Below are 18,596 nucleotides of genomic sequence, written 5' to 3' on the forward strand. Positions count from 1 at the left end.
ATATAAAAATTTTAGTAAAATCATTGCTAATTTAATTCAAAAAAAAAATAAATATTAAAAATTAGTTTTCTTTTTTTTTTTCAAAATTGGATGAGCTTTTTTTTAAATATTAAATATTAAAATATATAAAATGTTACATATTAAAATATAAATTATGCATATTTGCATCATTTAATGAAAAATAATTTGCATAATTTTGCAGACATCTGCAAACTACAACTACAGCACTGCATGCACATGCATGCACGCATATATCAAATAAATATTGCAATCGTTTTTCTTTATCAGTAATTCGTTATCACTATTGCATTCCATCAATTTACTGCAATAAAATGTTAAATGAAAATAAAATTTAATGCGAAAGGTTGAATGATATCATTTGACAAGGACATTTGATAATCGATGATGACAATGACACCGAATTTCTGTTTCAAAATTTTAGTTTACAACTTTTCTTGTATCCTCGTTAGCAGTTAACATTGATTCTTATCGATAATCTGATGCATCGAATGATGTTAACAATTATAAAATCAGTTAAAATTCGAAAGTTAATAAATTCCTGATCAAGAAAATTATCATAAATCACAGTAAATAATTACAGCAAATCAAACTTATCAAAATTGTTAAAGTATTTTTGATTTATCTAACATCATAGCATATTTGGTAGACGAAAGTAATCACTTTTCATTATTTTAAATCAACCTTTTACAACTTTATTATTACTTTTTTTATCTTCAATTGAAAACACTTAAATTTGTATGAGAGAGAGAGAGAGAGAAGGAAAGTAGAAATATTATGATAAGAGAGTGATAAGAAGATATATGTTGAAGATATCATGGTCACTGATAACACAGGAATGAAGGATTATTTGATGAATTTAATCTCTTTTGTTTCTATTTTCTCTAAATTTCATTTCCTTTCATTGTATTATTTTCATTTCTTAATTTTTTTCTCCATTTTATGAATTTTTTTAAAGTTTTTTAAGGATATTTTAACGATTTTATTTTTAAAATTTTAAGCATAAAATTAATAATAATAAACAGAAATTAAATTACTTCTTTTAGTGCAAAATAAGAGTGATAACTTTTATAATTTTGTAAATTTTTTAATTCCACTGATTAAATTATAAACGAATTCACATTCAAACTTTTTTAAAAAGAAGGTTGAAAAAAATAAACTTAGCTTTTTTTAAAGTAACAATTTTATCTCATAATTAATTATCAACACATATTGTTAGTGATATTTTCTTTTCACTAAGTAACTGATCATACTTGTTTACTAAAGTTGATTTTTTTAAATATGCTTTCTTGAAATTTTTTTTTTTAGTTTTATTTTAATTGCATACATTTTTATTTTTGCTGCAATTTTTATTTTGCACTAAATCTATTTTTGGTTGTAATATTATCAAAAATAGAATTCTTATTAATTTAAATATTTTTATTATTATTATAAATTAGCCATACGCATTTATTCTTTTCAGTTATTTCCTACTAATCTAATTTTTAAAATATTCACATATGCGTGCAAAATAATATTTATTAGATTTACTTCATTTCTTCTTTTTTTTTTTCTTAATGCTAAATTCAATTATATTTGTAAACCAAAATACAAACCCAATGCATAAACGAAAATAATTTCATTTATGAAAACAAATAAATATTTTATGAATTAAAATTGATAAAATCAATAAAAAAAATTTGCAGGAATGAAATCAGTTCTAATTAATATTTACAATTTCAAATAAACATTAATGGCATTAATTCTTCGATGTTTATTTCATTCATTCTATATGCCATATCAATTACACTTCAATTTTCTTCCTCTAATTAAATTATTTTTCAAAATTTGCATAATACTAGTTGGATTACTCTATGCAATGGCACTTTATTATCGTACCACCAATATATGGACATTAAAAAATATTGGTGATGCATTTTTATCACGAAGAAATCCATCTCGATTAATTATCATTGGTGCATTTTATCGAAATCAATTGGAACAAAATATCCCAGGAAATTATGTGGTCAATTGTTTTAACATTTATAATTTGAAAAAAAAAAAAAAAATAAAATAAACAATAATTATTGACTTGTTTATATTTGCTAAAGCTATTTGCATTTTTGAACTAGCTTTTGACAAATAATAGCAGTAATAATAATAATTTTCAAATAAGATTGTAATTGCTTTTATTAATTTAAATTTAGGTAATTCAATTTCTTGGTGATGTACAACAAACATATCGTTTGTATTGCTTTTCAACAACACAAAATGGTAAACAATTTGTTTACCAAGCTCACATTCAACGAATACATCAAGGGAAGCGATTTGTAAACAATATTTGTTCAATGGCTGGTTTTATTGCTGAATGTCGCGTTACAAGTCAATTCTTGCCGTTTGTACAGTAAGTACTTTCTTTAATTTGCAAAAAATGATTGTTGTTTAATGTAAATTAAAAATATCAATCAAAATGTATGCTTATCACTTCAATTATCATAATATTATCATATCATTAATTTTAATAAACATTTACTGGCAATTCTTTTATTAAAAAATATTTTTAAATATGTTTAAAAGTTTTTATGTTATAATACAATTTTAAAATTAAAAACTTAAAAGCATATACAGTTGAAATATATTTTGAGTTAATTCGCTTGAAATTTTAACTATTTTTTTTTTCTCGAAAATGTTATCGAATAATTAAATTATATATATATGTAATTAGGAAATTATTAATTCTGACAACGATATTTAATATATATGTAAAGCATTCATTAATAATGTTCACAATTGAAATTGTTTATTTTATTTTAAAAAATTTCAAATTTGCAAATGTTAATAGTTTTTATTAATTAAATGTTTTAAATGATACAAATGCATTTCAAAGTTTAATTTTTCAATCATTTTTCCATTGTTATTGTTTCTTTTTTTCAGAGTTATCATTTGAAATTTAATTCAAAAAAAAAATTAAATTATAGAATAAGTACGAAACGTAATGTAAATGAATCACTTAAATTACCAATTGAAAAGATATTCGAGAAGAAACGACACAAACTGGTAGTTTGCATGGCGCCAACATATGCGCTTATGGAATGGCGCATATTGCTTCTTGGCATTGAATTATGGCTTGCACTTGGCGCCAGCAAAATTATCATTCCTATTCAATCCATTTCGAAAGATGCATTTGACATATTGCAGGAATATGAAAAAGCTGGTTTCTTCTTTTATTTTATTAATGTTTTTTATCATATCTCTGCCAATTTAACTGATAAGTGATAACTGATAGGTGATAACTGATAAGTGATAGGTGATAGCTGCCTATCCAATTCATTTCGAAAGATGCACTTGATATATTGCAAAGATATGAATGAGCTCGTTTCTTCATTTATTAATGTTTTCTTATCATACCTATGTCAATTTAACTGATAAGTGAAAACTGATAAGTGATAACTGAATGAGTGATAATAAAAGAAAATTTTTTGTTCCAATTTTTTGTTTTGAAGCAATATGCGCCATCAGTGAATAAAGTAATTTTTTTATAATGATTTTTTATTAAGTATATTTTTATTAAATTTTTTATAAGTGATTTTATTAAGTATATTTTTTTTATTAAGTATATTTTTATTAAGTATATTTTTTTATTAAGTATATTTTCTTATTAAGTATATTTTTATTAAGTATATTTTTTTATTAAGTATTTTTTTTATTAAGTGATTTTTTATTAAATTATTAAGTATATTAAGTATATATTTTATTAAGTATATTTTTTATAATTGATTTTTTATTAAGTATATATTAAGTATTTTTTATTCAGTATTTTTTTTTATTAAGTATGAATAAAGATACAGTTTGATGCATTCCTTTCATTTTGATTTAAAAAAAAAAAAAAATTGTTGAAAAATTCAAAATTTTCAGGGTTAGTCGTTTTACGTCATTGGCCGAAATGGCCTTTATTATCAGATAAAAATCCAAATGGTTTAGTCTTATCAAGAGGTAAAATATTTAATCTTGTTATAATTGAATTTGCAAATAAAAATAATATAAAATTAAACCTTCATAATTTTTTAAATAAATAAAATTTCATAAAAGATTTGTGAAATTTTTTGAATTATTTTCTATTGATGTATGCAAATATTGATTGATCTTTTTTATTGTTAATTGAAATAGTTTTTTGCATTTTTATTTTTTCATTTTTTTTTCTGCAGGAATTGAGGAATCTCATGTGAATTGTTTATTTTTTGCTAAGCCATGGGCTGAAATGGTAGCATTCACAGATTTGGATGATATTTTAATTCCAACACAACCATTAAAGGTTTATTCAACTGCCAATATTGATATATTACAGGTTAGTAGTGTACCGGAAATTATCAAATAACACACTACAATCAAAGTATTTAACTCTTTGTTTTAATTTCACTTAAATTTTAATTCCTTATATATAAGCAAAAAGTTAAATTAAATTTTTGTTTTAAAAACTTTGAAAAATTAAAACAAAATTTGAAAACTCGAAATCTGCATTTAACTGATTAAATTACTAACGAATTTGCATTGAATTTTATTAAAATGAAACATAAAGTGAAGATAATTATTCGTGAAATAAAATCAATTTTATCTTAAAATTTTATGCTTTTAGAATCTTTCAAATGAGCATCCACAAGCTGGATCTTTCCTGTTTGAGCACCGTGACGTACGAATGGTACTACCCAAAGATAAACCAATGTCACCGTTGGACAATTTTAATTTCAATTTTTTAATTAATGCTAATAAGAAGAAAAAATGTACAGTATGGCGTATGAAAACACGAGTTATTGTGAATGCAAGTAAATTTTGGACTTCTTTTCACCCTTAAATTTGCTCCGAATTTCATAAATTTATGAATCTCTATGCTTTGTTAATTGTAAACAAATAAGCATCATTTGTTTATTTTGAAAAATTCATCGATAACTCAAAAATTCAAACTCAAATAACAAATTTTTCAAAAATAAATGAAATAATTGATTAAAAGAGAAAATAATTTGTTTGAGTTAATTCCATTTAACAATTTAAAGTATTGAGTGTACCGTACGTGAATAAATGTTATAATTACGTAAGAGAAATCTTTTGCACGTGAAATTTCATTGATAAAAATATAATATTTTAAATTAGTCGCATATTACTATATAACACTATTTATTAATTATGTGAAAGTAATAATTTAATGATAGTAATTTCAGGTCGCGTGGATACTATCAATATGCATGAAAGTGGAATTAATCGCTTTGGTTACGTACAAGTATATTGGAAAGAATTATAAAATTGAAGAAAAAATTACTTTCCAATCATTTCTTATCATTTTATCAACTTTAATACTTAATTTATCAGTTTTGCCAATTTTTTTGAAATGTAATTTTCTAGAAAAAAAAAAAAAGTGATACTACTCATTAATTATATGTAAGTAACAATTTGATGAAGTAAATTCAGGTTCGAATTCCGTGTCATCAAGCACATTTCTACCATATGCGACATTCGTTTCGAGAACAAACAACAGGGCAATTTATAGATATGAATAATTTAGTACAATTGCTAAATAAGTAAACATTTACTTCCTTCTAATTTAATTTTTTTCTCTCTCTCTCTCTTTCAAATAAATTTAAAATTGTTGAAAGTTCTTTTATGTTTTAAAAATTTTTTAGAGATATAATAAAAATGGTAAAAAAAAAATCCGGAAATGTTTTAAAAAAAGTTAAAGTTAATTAGTTTTAATTAATTTGGTAGATCAGGCGCAATAATTTTAATTTATTCGATCAGATTAATTTTAATTTGTTAAAAATTCTTCAGGAATATACGGTATTGAAGAAGATAATATCAGGTAAGCAAGTAAAGAATGCACTAGCAAAAACATTTCTCATAAGTTTCTCATAAAGTTCAGTGAAGTGAATTTTATGCATTTCAATTTTTAGCTAATATAATTACTTTAAAAAAAAAAAAAAACAATAATTAATTAATTTTTAGGAATTTTCAAAAACGACTCAAAACAACGCTTCGATTCATTGCAAAACAGCAATTGAATAGTTCTTTGACTGAAACATTGGATGATTTTGATAAATGTATAATTGAAATTAACAAAGAGCACTTTAAACTAAAAGTATCACGTTGCATGACACCTCACGTTTGCTACCTGAAATTGAAAAGGTTAAACTGTTTTTAGCTACTGTAGGTAGAAACACTGAGAGTAATTATCTTTCTTTTAACATCATTAAAAGTGATTATCAAATATTTTTCTGAGTATATCCGGAAAAACTAAAAATTTCAGTTTTGAATTTCCATAGATATAGCTTTGACATACTGAAATTCTTGTTTATCTTTTAGCTACTTATGAAACATCTCTAGCATTTCCTTGAATGAACTAAAATTAAATTAATTAAATTAGACAAATTTAGGAAGGATGAAATAATTTGTTCTCAATCATGTCCGATTCATATATCAAAATTATTTAATTATTAATTTACAATTCATTACTTAATTATGTATTTACTGCAACATTTAAATTTTCTAAGTAATTTCTTATAATGGAAATGATTTTGTTTTAGCAAGAAATTGAATATATATATTTTTTTTAGTGAAGTTAAATGCATAGCTTCAGTTGGAAGTTACGAATTTGCATATGCATCTGGCGATTTCATCCTGCGATTAATGAGTGCTCGATTTATGGACAGTGACCAAAACTGTGATGCACCAATTTCAAAAATTATTAAAGGCAATTATTTTTATGCTCCATAATTTAATTATTCAATAAGAACAAAATAGATTTCATGTTATGCTGATGTATTGTTTGTGGTTAAATTATTTGCTAAAAATTTAATGTGAAAAATGAAATTTTACGATGAATTAAAATCAATGAAAAACTTTCAATTCATTTGTGCCTTTCATTGTAAAGTTAAAAATAATTAAGAATTAACTGACTTGCAACTGTAATTAACCTTTCCAACACCATTTTCATATATTAAAATTGCTAAATGATATGCATATGGTACAGTATGCACCGATGTAAATTACAGTAAGAATATACAGTAGACACAGGTACTGTATTCATGTTGAAACTTTTGAAAAGAGGTGACAGTTGATGACATAGTGAATTGATTACATTGCTAATGTATTTGTTGTTTTTTTTTTTTATAATAGAAATTGTTATTTTAAAAATTGATTTAAATGAATAAAACTGTTAAATTCATTATTTCAAATTTGCTTTTGATTTACTTTTAGCTATAGTTTTAAGTTTTCTGATACAATTAGTGTTATTATTTACCACAATATTTCATAAAATGAACTCATTGCAATAGTTTTGTAATCGTTATCAGAAATGAAATACTTTTGGACTGAGAGAAGTGATAAGTGAATAGGAATGGATATTTAATATTTGGTTTTAAAATTACAATATTGTATTGATGAGCGTTTTGTTATCTTTATGAATGTACTAATGGCGGATAATCATCTTTCCGGATTATAGCAAGATGAATTTGTCAGTGGAAAGATAAATTGCTGAAGATAAAAGGGAAAGAGAGAGAGAGGGAGAGAGAGAGGAGGTCTGAAAAGATAAGGATGAGGCTACTTTGGGACTTAGGATGGATACAACTTTGACAACAAATATTGCTAAAATTATAAAGCTATTAAAGCTTTACTTCCTTTTTATTTCAATCTATACTCTTTCAATTCCTTCCAATAGTGTTATATTTTGATGGGCCAAATTGTCTTGGCCAAGTAGTCTAACGCTATGTCACATAATTCATGCTTTATAATTTTTTACAACTTGAAAAACACAAATAAGTATGTGAAACAGTAGGATGAAAAAGAGATTGCAAAAGAAGTGAAAGTAAACATAAATGGCCTATGGCCTATAGATGAAGAAGAGAAAATTTGTAAGTTTAGGAAGAAAATTTGGATGAATTTAGAATGGAGTGGTAATGCGTTGTTTGTGAGAATAACAAAATGACAAGATGCTATGTTGCGCCTATCTAAATTTATTCTATCCCATACAACATAGCCTAAACTTGGCCAACCAATTGCATTGTAAACGAGACTAAGCCAAGAATGCCAATCCCTCATCCGTTGATATAAGCTTATTCGTTTTCTTCTTTAAAACTAAAACAGATAACGACAACAACCATATAACGAAACAATAACCATCGAATTTTTCACATCTTTTCTTCATTTCATTCAATTCTCTCTGTTCCTTCTTTTCATTTCTATTCTTATAAATTAATCATAAAAAATAAAAAAAAAAAAAAAACGCTATGAACTTTGATCATATTTATTTCAAAAAAAAATTTCAAAAATCAAATTTAACATTTTTTTTTTTCTTTTTTTTTAGCACAATCAAAACTTTTTCTTTTCCATTATTTTATACAAATTTTAACAATAAATTGGAATTATTTTGTCGCTTAAATATTTTTTTTGGGGGTGCGCATGTTACGCACCCATTGGAAATGCGTGACGAAATTCGATCATGCTGTTTACGAATTATCAAATTCCTACGAAAGGTATCTTTTCAAATTTTTAATTTGCTAAATTCAATTTAAATTATATCACGCAAAGAAATAATTAGCATTATTTTTAATTTCTATTTATTTATAATATCAAAATTTAAGTTTTGAATGAAATAACACATTACATATTATCTTCAATAATGCGATAGATTTAATTTAATTTAACTTTTTTTTTTTTTTGTTAACGAATTGAAGATAAGAAATAAGAATGATTTAATGGTGAATAAATTATAGTAAAATAATTCTTTTTTCGAATTGTAAATTTACAGCAAAATTTTTTAGTTGATATTAAGAATCAGTAAAATAAATGAGAATGAATTTTTGATTCATTTTTTAAAGGTTTATAAAATATTTTTGTTATTGCATCAAAGATTGTTATTTTAGTTTCCATTTCCATTCGTATATCCAATCTAAACTAATTTTTTTTTTTTTTTTTGCTTTATTAAATTCAAAATTGACAAGATTATATGAAGAAAATAATTTCTTAGGTCTTTGCTTCAAACAAACAAAAAAAAAAAACGAAACTGAATTTATTAATTTCTTATAGTTTATTGGATTTACCATTTCGCATATTGGATTGTGCGCATTAGTCGCTGCATACGCTGTTCTCGGAGCATTTATGTTTCGTGAAATTGAATATCCGGAAGAATTGAAATTTCAGGGACATATAGAAAATGATACATGGACGGCAAGTTTGTTGAAATATTTGTTAAATTCCTATTTTAATTTTGTTTATCTTTTTCATAATTGAAAATGGACTTTCTGAATTTTGAATTACTTATCCAAAAAGTTGTAAATGTATGAATCGTAATAATTTGATTATAAGTTAAATCTTTTTTCTGAGACTAAAATTGGTATATGATAATTTTAAGGTAATGAAAGGATAAATCATAATTCGTTTTCCGTTGTTTCTAATTTGAAATGGGTGGGAAAAAATTCATTTTTAATTAATTAATAATTACTGAAGAAACATTACTTTTTAAAGTAGTTGAAAAAAAAAATGTTACGACATAAATTAAAAAGTGAAGTTTTAAATCTTTTGAACTTATCGGACAATCTTCCCAAAAATTGTAACTTTAAATAATCAACAAATTTCCTATTTTCATAACTTTCATATTTAGTAAATCAGCTATTCAATAATTTGTTGAAGAATTATATTCAAAAATTCTTCCTTAGATTTTACTCCTTTTCAGCCATAAATCAATTTAAATCTCCCTCAGAGACAATTTGCGCATTTATTTTCTTTTTTATCTTTAAAAAAAAAAAAAAAGATTTTTTTTTATTCTGTTGAAAACAATTGCTAATGATAGTAAAACTTCGTCGCTAACTTTTCATCTCATATAATGAAATTTGTTCCATCGTTAATTTCATACAATTTTATAAATTCCCAAAAATAAAAAGCTTAACATAGGTTATTACATTTTATAAAAATTGTCTCAAATTTGTTTTGAAATTCTCAAATCTTGTTCAGAGATTTGAAAAAAAAAATATACATATCAAAGAGATCAGCAAATTGCAATAAGCACACAAATTAAAATTTTAATTGTTAGTTCATCATCCTTTGCTTTTTTTTTTTTTTTTTTTAAATTTATAATATCAAATAATCAACTATCTAATTTAATTTCTTTCTTTTGAATCAAATAAAACTTTGAAAGATTTTCTCAAAAGCTTTCATAATTAATCGAACTTTCTTTTTCACAATTTCCTTTTTTTTTTCTATGCTTTAAGGCTATTTTGTGTTGTAAATGCAATAAAACTGAGAGTTAAATTTAATTCTGACCAATTGCATAATTAAATTACATTTGTCAAAATTTTTTGCTAATATTATTTTGTTTTAAATTTAGTTAAAATGAATAAAACTTTTGCAATTTTATCCAATTTTAGATTAATTTCTTTAAAATATATTCAATCATTACTTCTCAATAATTTTATTAAAACTTTTATTTGTTTATTAAGTTTTTTTTTTTTTATTTTATAAGAATAAATTTAATCGTGATTTTATCTTCATCTTAACATTATTCTTTTCATTTCAGGTAGTAAACGAACTGTACAGGTTTATCGATTCAAGTGATGTGATCGAAGAAGCGGAAGTGAAAAACAAAGCACATCAGTTGCTCAAAGTTTTTGAATTACAACTTGTTAATGCTATCAATTTTGAAGGTTACAAATTTTAAACAATTAAATTTTCTCTCAAAATAATATGAAATTTTTGAAATTAATTACTTATTGAATTATTAGCTTAATTTTAAGGTTATGATGATAAAGATGTGATAACACCAAATTATCAATGGACATTTTCTGGTGCTTTATTATTTTCAATAACTGTTTTCACAACTATCGGTAAGTTTTTTTTTTTTTTCATTTATAATTAAATATTTTATTGTAATTTCATTTCTGTCACTACATCAATTAATCATTAAAAATTTATAAATAATAGTTGCTTGGATAAAAATAATTACCAATTAAGGAAATAAATAAGAAATGATCAAATTAATTTTCTATCCAAACTTGATTCGTAAATATTTTTCCAATTTGATGAATAGCCGTAAGTGTAAGTTAACTGTAAAAATTTATGGAAATTTATTTGAGTTTGAAATAAAACAACTATCAAACTTTACTAGACAAAATTGACATAGGTGACATGGTGACATATTAGCATTACTTTTGTTTGGTACATTTATTTTTTCTTGAAGCTTAAAAAAAAAAAAAAGGAATTACTATTTTTGAGTTACAAATAAAGTAACAGAATGTTAGTCTTTCATTTTTTTTTTAAAAAAAAAAAAAAGTTATTTGTGAAAGAATTCAGCTTCTCTATGAAATTTAAGAGTTTTTGACTACATAAGCAACATAATATGACATATTTGCATTTTTTTTTTTTCAAATTTTACAACTGTCCATGTTGAAATTTAAATTTGGGAGTGAAAAGAAAAAAGGGAAAAAATTTTTAGGGTATGGGCATATCTGCCCAAAAACGCCTTTGGGACGTGGTATGACAATGTTATATGCAATGATTGGTATACCTCTCATGTTGCTCTGTTTGGCAAATATTGCCGAAAGCCTTGCTCAGGTAGTAATAATTATAATTATTAAACTTTTAAAGTAACTTTTTTTGAAATTAAAATAACAATTTACAAGTGAATTTGCATAATTCCCTATTCATTAAATTATCATAATTATCTAAAAGCAATATGAAATATTCAGTGGAATGAAAAGTTTAAAAATAATTAATTTTTCTTTTCATTTGAGAGAGATTTGGAATTTACTGACTATATGATAACAATGATTTATTCCATTTTTTTTTTCTTTTTATTAAAATAAAAGTAAAAATTTAAAAATTATATAATCTTATCAAAAATAAATAATTTTCAAAGTTTCATTTCATTCCATTTTAACAGACACAATTTTGTCTCATACATATTTTATTTTACTCTCTTCTATGTTTATTAATAATTATCCAAAATTAATAAGAATAGCTGTCGATGAGAATGAAAAGTTTAAATGAGATTTATTGGAAAGGAATAAGTTAACAGTCTCGAAAAGAAGTTTATTTATGCAATTTCAAATATTTATCTTAAAAAGAAAAATTAGTTCTCTTAAATAGTAGCAAAGAATTTGAAAGAAAAATATCATAGAATAAGTTATAATTACTGTAATTGTCTAAAGTAATCACTATTTTGTACTAAGATAAAAATCACTAAAATCATTTGAAATGATTATCATTTCATCAGGTGATATATTTATTGAAATATTTATTACAATTATCATTTGATAAAATTTATTGCAGGTGTTTACATTTGTATATTTCAAAGTGTGCTGCGCATATTGTCGCTGGCAACAAAATCGCCGTCGCATTTGTCGCTCAGCGATCAGTTTTCGCTATCATCCTAATGCGCCAATAAATGCTAGAAGAGGTTAATTTCTTTTTCTTCTATCTTATTTTTCAATTTGAATACACTAATGTTTTTACTAAATTTACTTATTAATTTTAATTTGAAAATAAAAAAATTAATTTTATTTTTCTTTTTAACTGAAATTAGAAATTATCGATTTTATAATGAACTAAATGAACAAATTTTATTGAACCAAAAGCTATGAATCGTTTAATTTGATAAATTTTCAAATTTCATTATTTGAAATTTATTTATATTAAATAAAATAAATTTTATTCTCGCATATAAAATCTGAACAATAGTAATATATTATAAATTTTAACCATAGTAAATAATAATAAATACTTAGTTCCACCAAATCGCTACAATCAACGTTATCCTGGAATTCGTCGACACGGAAGTTTGACACGAATACACGGAACACGTATGAAGAGTACTTTTAGTGATTCGAAAAGTATTCGTAGCTCACGAAGCTTTAACAACAAATTTGATACAGTTTCATTACCAGGACGTCGAAATTTCGCTGCTCATAACGTTCGAACAACTTATGATATCAATCATAAGTAAATTATTTCATAAAAATTTGTCAAAAAAAAAAATAGATGACAAAATTATTACTTAAAAACATTTGAAAATTCTGCTTTTTTTTGTTTTGCAAAGGTATAATTTTAAAAAAGTATCTAATTTTAATTTTTTTAAATTTTTTTTTTTAAATTTTATTTAAAACAAATTTGTGAATAAAAATGAAAAAATTTTTAAATGATTGTAGAAAAGTATACAAATGATTATTTATTTCACTACTGTTTTCAGTGATTTATCATTGAATAAAATTGATGAAATAAATTTTTGACGTGAAATACGAGCATTTCAACGTGAAATACGAGCATTTCAGACTGTCACTAAGGAAGTGCACGGGAATAGCAGCAGCAAGTCGTATCCGTTCAAATGAAATTTCATTACGTGACTCATCACTTCATAGTATCGGTGAATCAAAGCAAAAACATGGCTTTTGTAGCTTATCACCGAGATCTGCCACTGAACGTCCATACGTTTATTCCAAAGGTATAAATTCATTCATTTTTAAATTACAATTGAAATTATTAAAAATGAAATTTTCGTATATTTAAAATATGACAATTTGAATTTAGCATGCAAATGTCTGAAATATTTCATTGACAAAATACTTTAAAATTTAGATAACGAAATATTAATCAGTGATAATTCTTAAACTAATAAATTATTTAGCTTTTATTTGTTGCATTTACTAAATTTATGCATTTTTTAAGTTTCATTTCAATTATTTATTATATTGTTAAAATGAAAACAAACATATTATTTGGAAATATTAATTTTTTATTACCACCGTTCTTTCGTTATGAGGAAAAAAATTATTTCAAACATTTTTTAAATTTGATTGCTCAAAATTTTAAGTTTTGCAGTAAAATTTTAATTCTGTATTTATACGCTTTTTACAAATAAGCAATAAATACAGTACCATTCTTTTGAGTAATAATTCGATTTTAAATTAATTAATTCGAAATTAATTCATCACATTAAATTTGCTTAATTCATTGCATCATTGCATTAATGAATGCTCTGATTTTATTTAAGAAAAAAAGAAAAAGAATGAAAAATTAGAATATTTTGAGGTGGTATACCAGTACGTTATCAAAATGACGGCAAATCACGTGGTACCTTCGTTGAAATTAAAAATTACGTCCGTGGTACCACGGCTGGAACATCAAATAATTTACATTCCAATGTCACCGGTCACATTTCTGTGCCACAACTTAGGTTTATCATTCAAAATTTTTGAATTTCTAATTTACAAAAATTTTTTCTCTTTTATTTCTTTTTCTAAATTAATTGAATTACTCCCAAAATATAAACATTTGGTATTATGAAGTATTAATATAAAACGCTTACTTAAATGATAGTAGGAATTATTTAATTTCTTGTTTAACTTTAGAAAAATATCCAAATAGCTTGACCTTTTAATTAGACAAATGATAATTAATTGATAAGAGAAATAATCATTTATCATCGGTGAACTTTGAATTATTATTATTACTTATTATTGTTAGAGCTAAAGCTCGATTAAAAGAAGAAAAGGAAAAGGATACGTCAACAGTTACGCAATCACGGATTATCTCTAAGTAAACTTTTATTTCAATTTTTTTTTTTTTTTAAAAACACTGCTTGGTATCACTTTAATTCTAAAATTATTAATGTTGCAAGTGCAGAAAGATTGATAATATCAATAATTTTTACTGTTCTGAGATAACTTATTGAATTATAACTTTGAAAATTAGTTTGTCTTGAATAACTGAAAATCTTGAAAGTTATAATAAAATTTACTAATATTTGAGTATTAAAATACCTAACGAATGTGAAATTTGTTACCAATCATCAAATGCATTAACAGAAATCGTTGAATTTTGTTATCAAAATATATTATCATTAATTGATCTTTCTGGAAGTTGAAAAAAAAAAAAAATAAAAATTAAATTTTCTATTTTCAGTCAACGTTCAAGTAATTCAAATAGTAAAGAAAGTGATTCTATAATTCTACCACAGATTACACTCAATGATAATGAAACTAATCATCAGGTCACCTTTTCTCATTTAAATAAATAAAACATATATGTCATCAAAATGCTATGTGACATTTTGCTATGACAATTGAATGCATTTTAGAATAAACAAAATTGAATAGATTTTTATTTTTAAATTCAATCATATTTATTTACTTATCTAAATTAAATATTATATGATATATGCAATAGTTTACACATTTGTTTTCGCTAAAATTTGATTCAAATAAATTTTGACATTTTTTTTTTCTTTTTAATTACTCCTTAATCGATTTCTTTATCAATAAAATTTATTATAAACAAATGTGAGTTTTAATGGCTGAATAAATTTTAATATTTTTTACAAAATTATCATAAAAAAAAAAAAAAAAATTGTTAATTGTAGAGACGAAGTTCAAATAGTACTGAACAAACAAGTGCTACAGCAACAATTAAGGAACAAGAACAAGCAGAAGGTATTCTTTTTTTTTTTTTTTGCTTTTGCTTTTGCTTTTGCTTTTTCATTTTAATCTTATCTTTATGACAGTTTAATGCTAATTTTTTTGATGATTATTTTGCAAAAAATTGACACTGTTGACAATGTGACATAAATGAATTGTTTTAAATTGAAATATTAAACTTAATTTTATGATAATTTTAATAGATAATAAATTAATTATTGATGTGATTTGTATTTTAGCGGCTGAGAAATTAAATTCAGTAGCGTCATCTTCACAAGAATTAACCCAACAACGATCATCAACAGGTGTTATTATTGAACGTTTAGTAAGGAGAAATAAGACTTCATCAGTGGACAGTTCTCTTTTAAAAAGGTAATTTTAAATGATTGTTTCAAGCAAAAATAGTAGTTGCAATGTGTATTGACAAATTATACCTCTTAAAATATAATTTAACCAATACTTTTGCATATTTTCTTTGTAATTTTTGTGAAAATTTGCAAATGAAATTAGAAAAGTTCAATGAGAGATAAATGTTTTACTTTTCAATAGATCTATTGCTAATAATAATGAAATTAAAAAATAAAACTCTCAAAAATGAGTTCATTTTTCTTCTTCTTTCTTTTTTTGCTTTTTTTTTTTTGGAATTCGCCAAGAAATGTTGGATAGTCGATCGTTCCGTAGTGCGGGAAGTGAACGATCCGATGAAATGTCACTACGATCAATTAGACGTGCAGGTATGCCGTACAGACGTGAAAAAATGCCCGTTTCGGTTGGAATAATCACGGTGATTTTATTTATTGCTGGTGGCGCTATTTTATTTGCTATTTGGGAAGATTGGAATCTTTTTGATGGCGCATACTACTCATTTATTACTTTAAGGTAAAGTTAATAGTAAAGTGATAGATGATAATATCGATTTATCATTTATCATTATTTGATTTCATTCAAATAAATAATTTTGTGATAAATGACTATAAAATTAAAATCATTCTATAGATATTATAACGTAACATTATGATTTTTTGTTTCTGAATAGAAAAACAAATTATTCTATTTGAATATTATCACTTTTGTTTTGTTTATCATTTAACGGATAATAGTAATTTCCGGATTATAATATATCAGATTACTGATTGTTCTTTTATATAGGCAATATTTATATATTGCAGTGAAATTAAATAATCTAACAAAATTTGTTACTAAATATTTTTAATAAAAATGTAATGCATATTTATAAATTTTCAAAAAAAAAAAAATATATGAATTCAAAATTTTGTATATTTCTCACACAAATTGGATCATTTTTAATTTGTAGTACAATTGGTTTTGGTGATATAGTACCTGGACAAAGTCTCGGTGAAGGATCACAAGAAAAGCTAATTGTTTGCGCATTATATTTGTTATTTGGTATGGCGCTAATTGCAATGTGTTTCAAATTGATGCAAGATGATGTCGTTCAGAAAGCACGTTGGTTGGGACATAAAATTGGAATTCTTGGTATGGTATTTTAGCTGTAAATTTTAAATAATTTCATTCTGAGAGAATTTAAGTGGTAAACAAAAAAAAAAAAAAAATGAATGAAAATGAACAGTAGTAGTAGTCGCAGTAGTAGTTGGTGTGATTTTGTTTTTTTGTTTTTTTTTTTTCGTTTTTGTTTGTGACAGGTAAATTTCTTTGTCACGTACGTAGTTTGTCACGTAGTTCGTTCTTCACCAAAAGATGCACTTATTATAGCAGCTTTACTATGCTTCTTATCACGTCTCCAGGAAAACAAAATGAAACGTCGCGGTTGGGTGACATCTTAACATCACCTATACTGCGCATTCTCGAATTGCAATCCAATATTGCACAGCCACGAGTTCAAGCAAGTCTGCTTTTTTTATTCATTTTCATTTTGCATTTCTTTTTTTTTTTTCATTTTTGCATAGCTTTTTTTTTTTTTAGCTTACGCACGCCATTTTCATTTCAATGAATTTTATTGAAATGAAAAAAAAAAAAAAAGTTTGCAAATTTTTGTTAATTCATTTATGCTACAGAAAGAAATTATGGAATAATAATTTAAATTTAATTTCAAATGTTGCCAATTTACTATAATATTTATTTGATAGGCAAAAATTTGCAAAATATTATTTAAAATGCTTGCTTTCAACTGTGTTCAAAAAAGTGATAACATATTTAGTTATCATTAGGTTGAATTAATTTTAAATCGATCAATCAATTAAAGTATATCTCCGAGCATTTAAAATGTATCTTCAGATTCAGTTCGATTGATTAAAATATGCTTTTTGAATTTCTTGCTAAGACAATTTTCAAGCACTTAAAAAAAAACTTTGTTGAATTCGCTCTATTTGACAAATTTGAATTTCTGTTTATTGAACTCTCAGTTTTTTGCTGAGTAAAAACAAAAACATTTTTTTCATTTCTTATTTTAAAAAAAAGTTTTTTTTTTCTTTTTCATTGCAATTTGCATCAAACTATTTTTGCAACATTTATTTAACTTTTTTATCATTACACTTGCAGAAATAGAAATAAACTTTGGAACGATTATGTGTTACTGTCATCGTTGTCACAAAATGAACTTTGATGATTTCAGTGAGAGAAAATATGTCAGAATCAGAATCTGAAATGGATGATGACAATTTGGTAGAAGAAGATGATGAAGATGATGATATGATATCTGAAGAGAAAATGGATCAAGTTTAATTTAAATTTTTTATTTCAGTTTTTTTTTTTTTTTTGTTTAAGTTTGGTTAGTGTTATGATAAGATGAATTTGTGCCAAATAATTTTTCTTTTTTGTAAAATCAAAATAAGCAAACAAAAAGAAGTTTTAAATGTAAGCTTATTTTTTATCGAAATCTCTATATATCATTAGAAATGGTTGAGTTTATGAAAAATAATTTTGTCAAAGTAACTTATACATAAAATCAATAAGTAATAATTAATTAAAATGAAATACTGCTAATTTTAGGAATATCTTTAAGAAAAAAAAAAAAGGTGACAGTTATGATATCATTTTGATTTTTAGGATAAGCCTACTTTGTCGAGCAGTTCGTCAAAACGTGATGACGATGAGTCACACTACTTGACTATACGTGATGAGAAGAAATATCAAAGTTGTCAGAAAAGTTCACAAATCGATCGTATAAGTTAG

At 24.0% G+C, this 18,596-nt stretch overlaps 2 protein-coding genes across 4 annotated transcripts; both read left to right on the forward strand.

Moving 5' to 3' along the window:
- Window positions 1-1,876: 1,876 nt before the first annotated feature.
- Bm6606 (Uncharacterized protein) lies at window positions 1,877-6,756 on the forward strand (the record flags this gene model as incomplete). Its single annotated transcript, XM_043077605.1, has 10 exons — window positions 1,877-2,023; window positions 2,205-2,401; window positions 2,976-3,211; window positions 3,913-3,990; window positions 4,203-4,342; window positions 4,631-4,817; window positions 5,211-5,269; window positions 5,458-5,567; window positions 5,989-6,168; window positions 6,597-6,756. 10 exons carry the CDS (start codon window positions 1,877-1,879, stop codon window positions 6,754-6,756), a joined length of 1,494 nt encoding a protein of 497 aa, XP_042933539.1.
- Window positions 6,757-8,459: 1,703 nt separating this feature from the next.
- Bma-twk-39 (Uncharacterized protein) lies at window positions 8,460-18,596 on the forward strand (the record flags this gene model as incomplete). Of its 3 annotated transcripts, XM_043077606.1 has the most annotated exons (18): window positions 8,460-8,513; window positions 9,067-9,211; window positions 10,557-10,679; window positions 10,770-10,859; window positions 11,468-11,586; window positions 12,304-12,430; window positions 12,759-12,972; window positions 13,302-13,471; window positions 14,059-14,203; window positions 14,494-14,565; window positions 14,932-15,019; window positions 15,389-15,458; window positions 15,683-15,815; window positions 16,125-16,322; window positions 16,759-16,940; window positions 17,210-17,311; window positions 18,037-18,140; window positions 18,471-18,596. In XM_043077606.1, 18 exons carry the CDS (start codon window positions 8,460-8,462, stop codon window positions 18,594-18,596), a joined length of 2,262 nt encoding a protein of 753 aa, XP_042933540.1. The 3 variants fall into 3 exon arrangements, with proteins under 3 accessions (XP_042933540.1, XP_042933541.1, XP_042933542.1); XM_043077607.1 differs by lacking the exon at window positions 17,210-17,311; XM_043077608.1 differs by lacking the exon at window positions 8,460-8,513 and having other exon boundaries at window positions 9,194-9,211; window positions 10,553-10,679.

Source organism: Brugia malayi (assembly GCF_000002995.4).
Source record: "Brugia malayi strain FR3 genome assembly, contig: Bm_v4_Chr1_scaffold_001, whole genome shotgun sequence".
Taxonomy (NCBI): domain Eukaryota; kingdom Metazoa; phylum Nematoda; class Chromadorea; order Rhabditida; family Onchocercidae; genus Brugia; species Brugia malayi.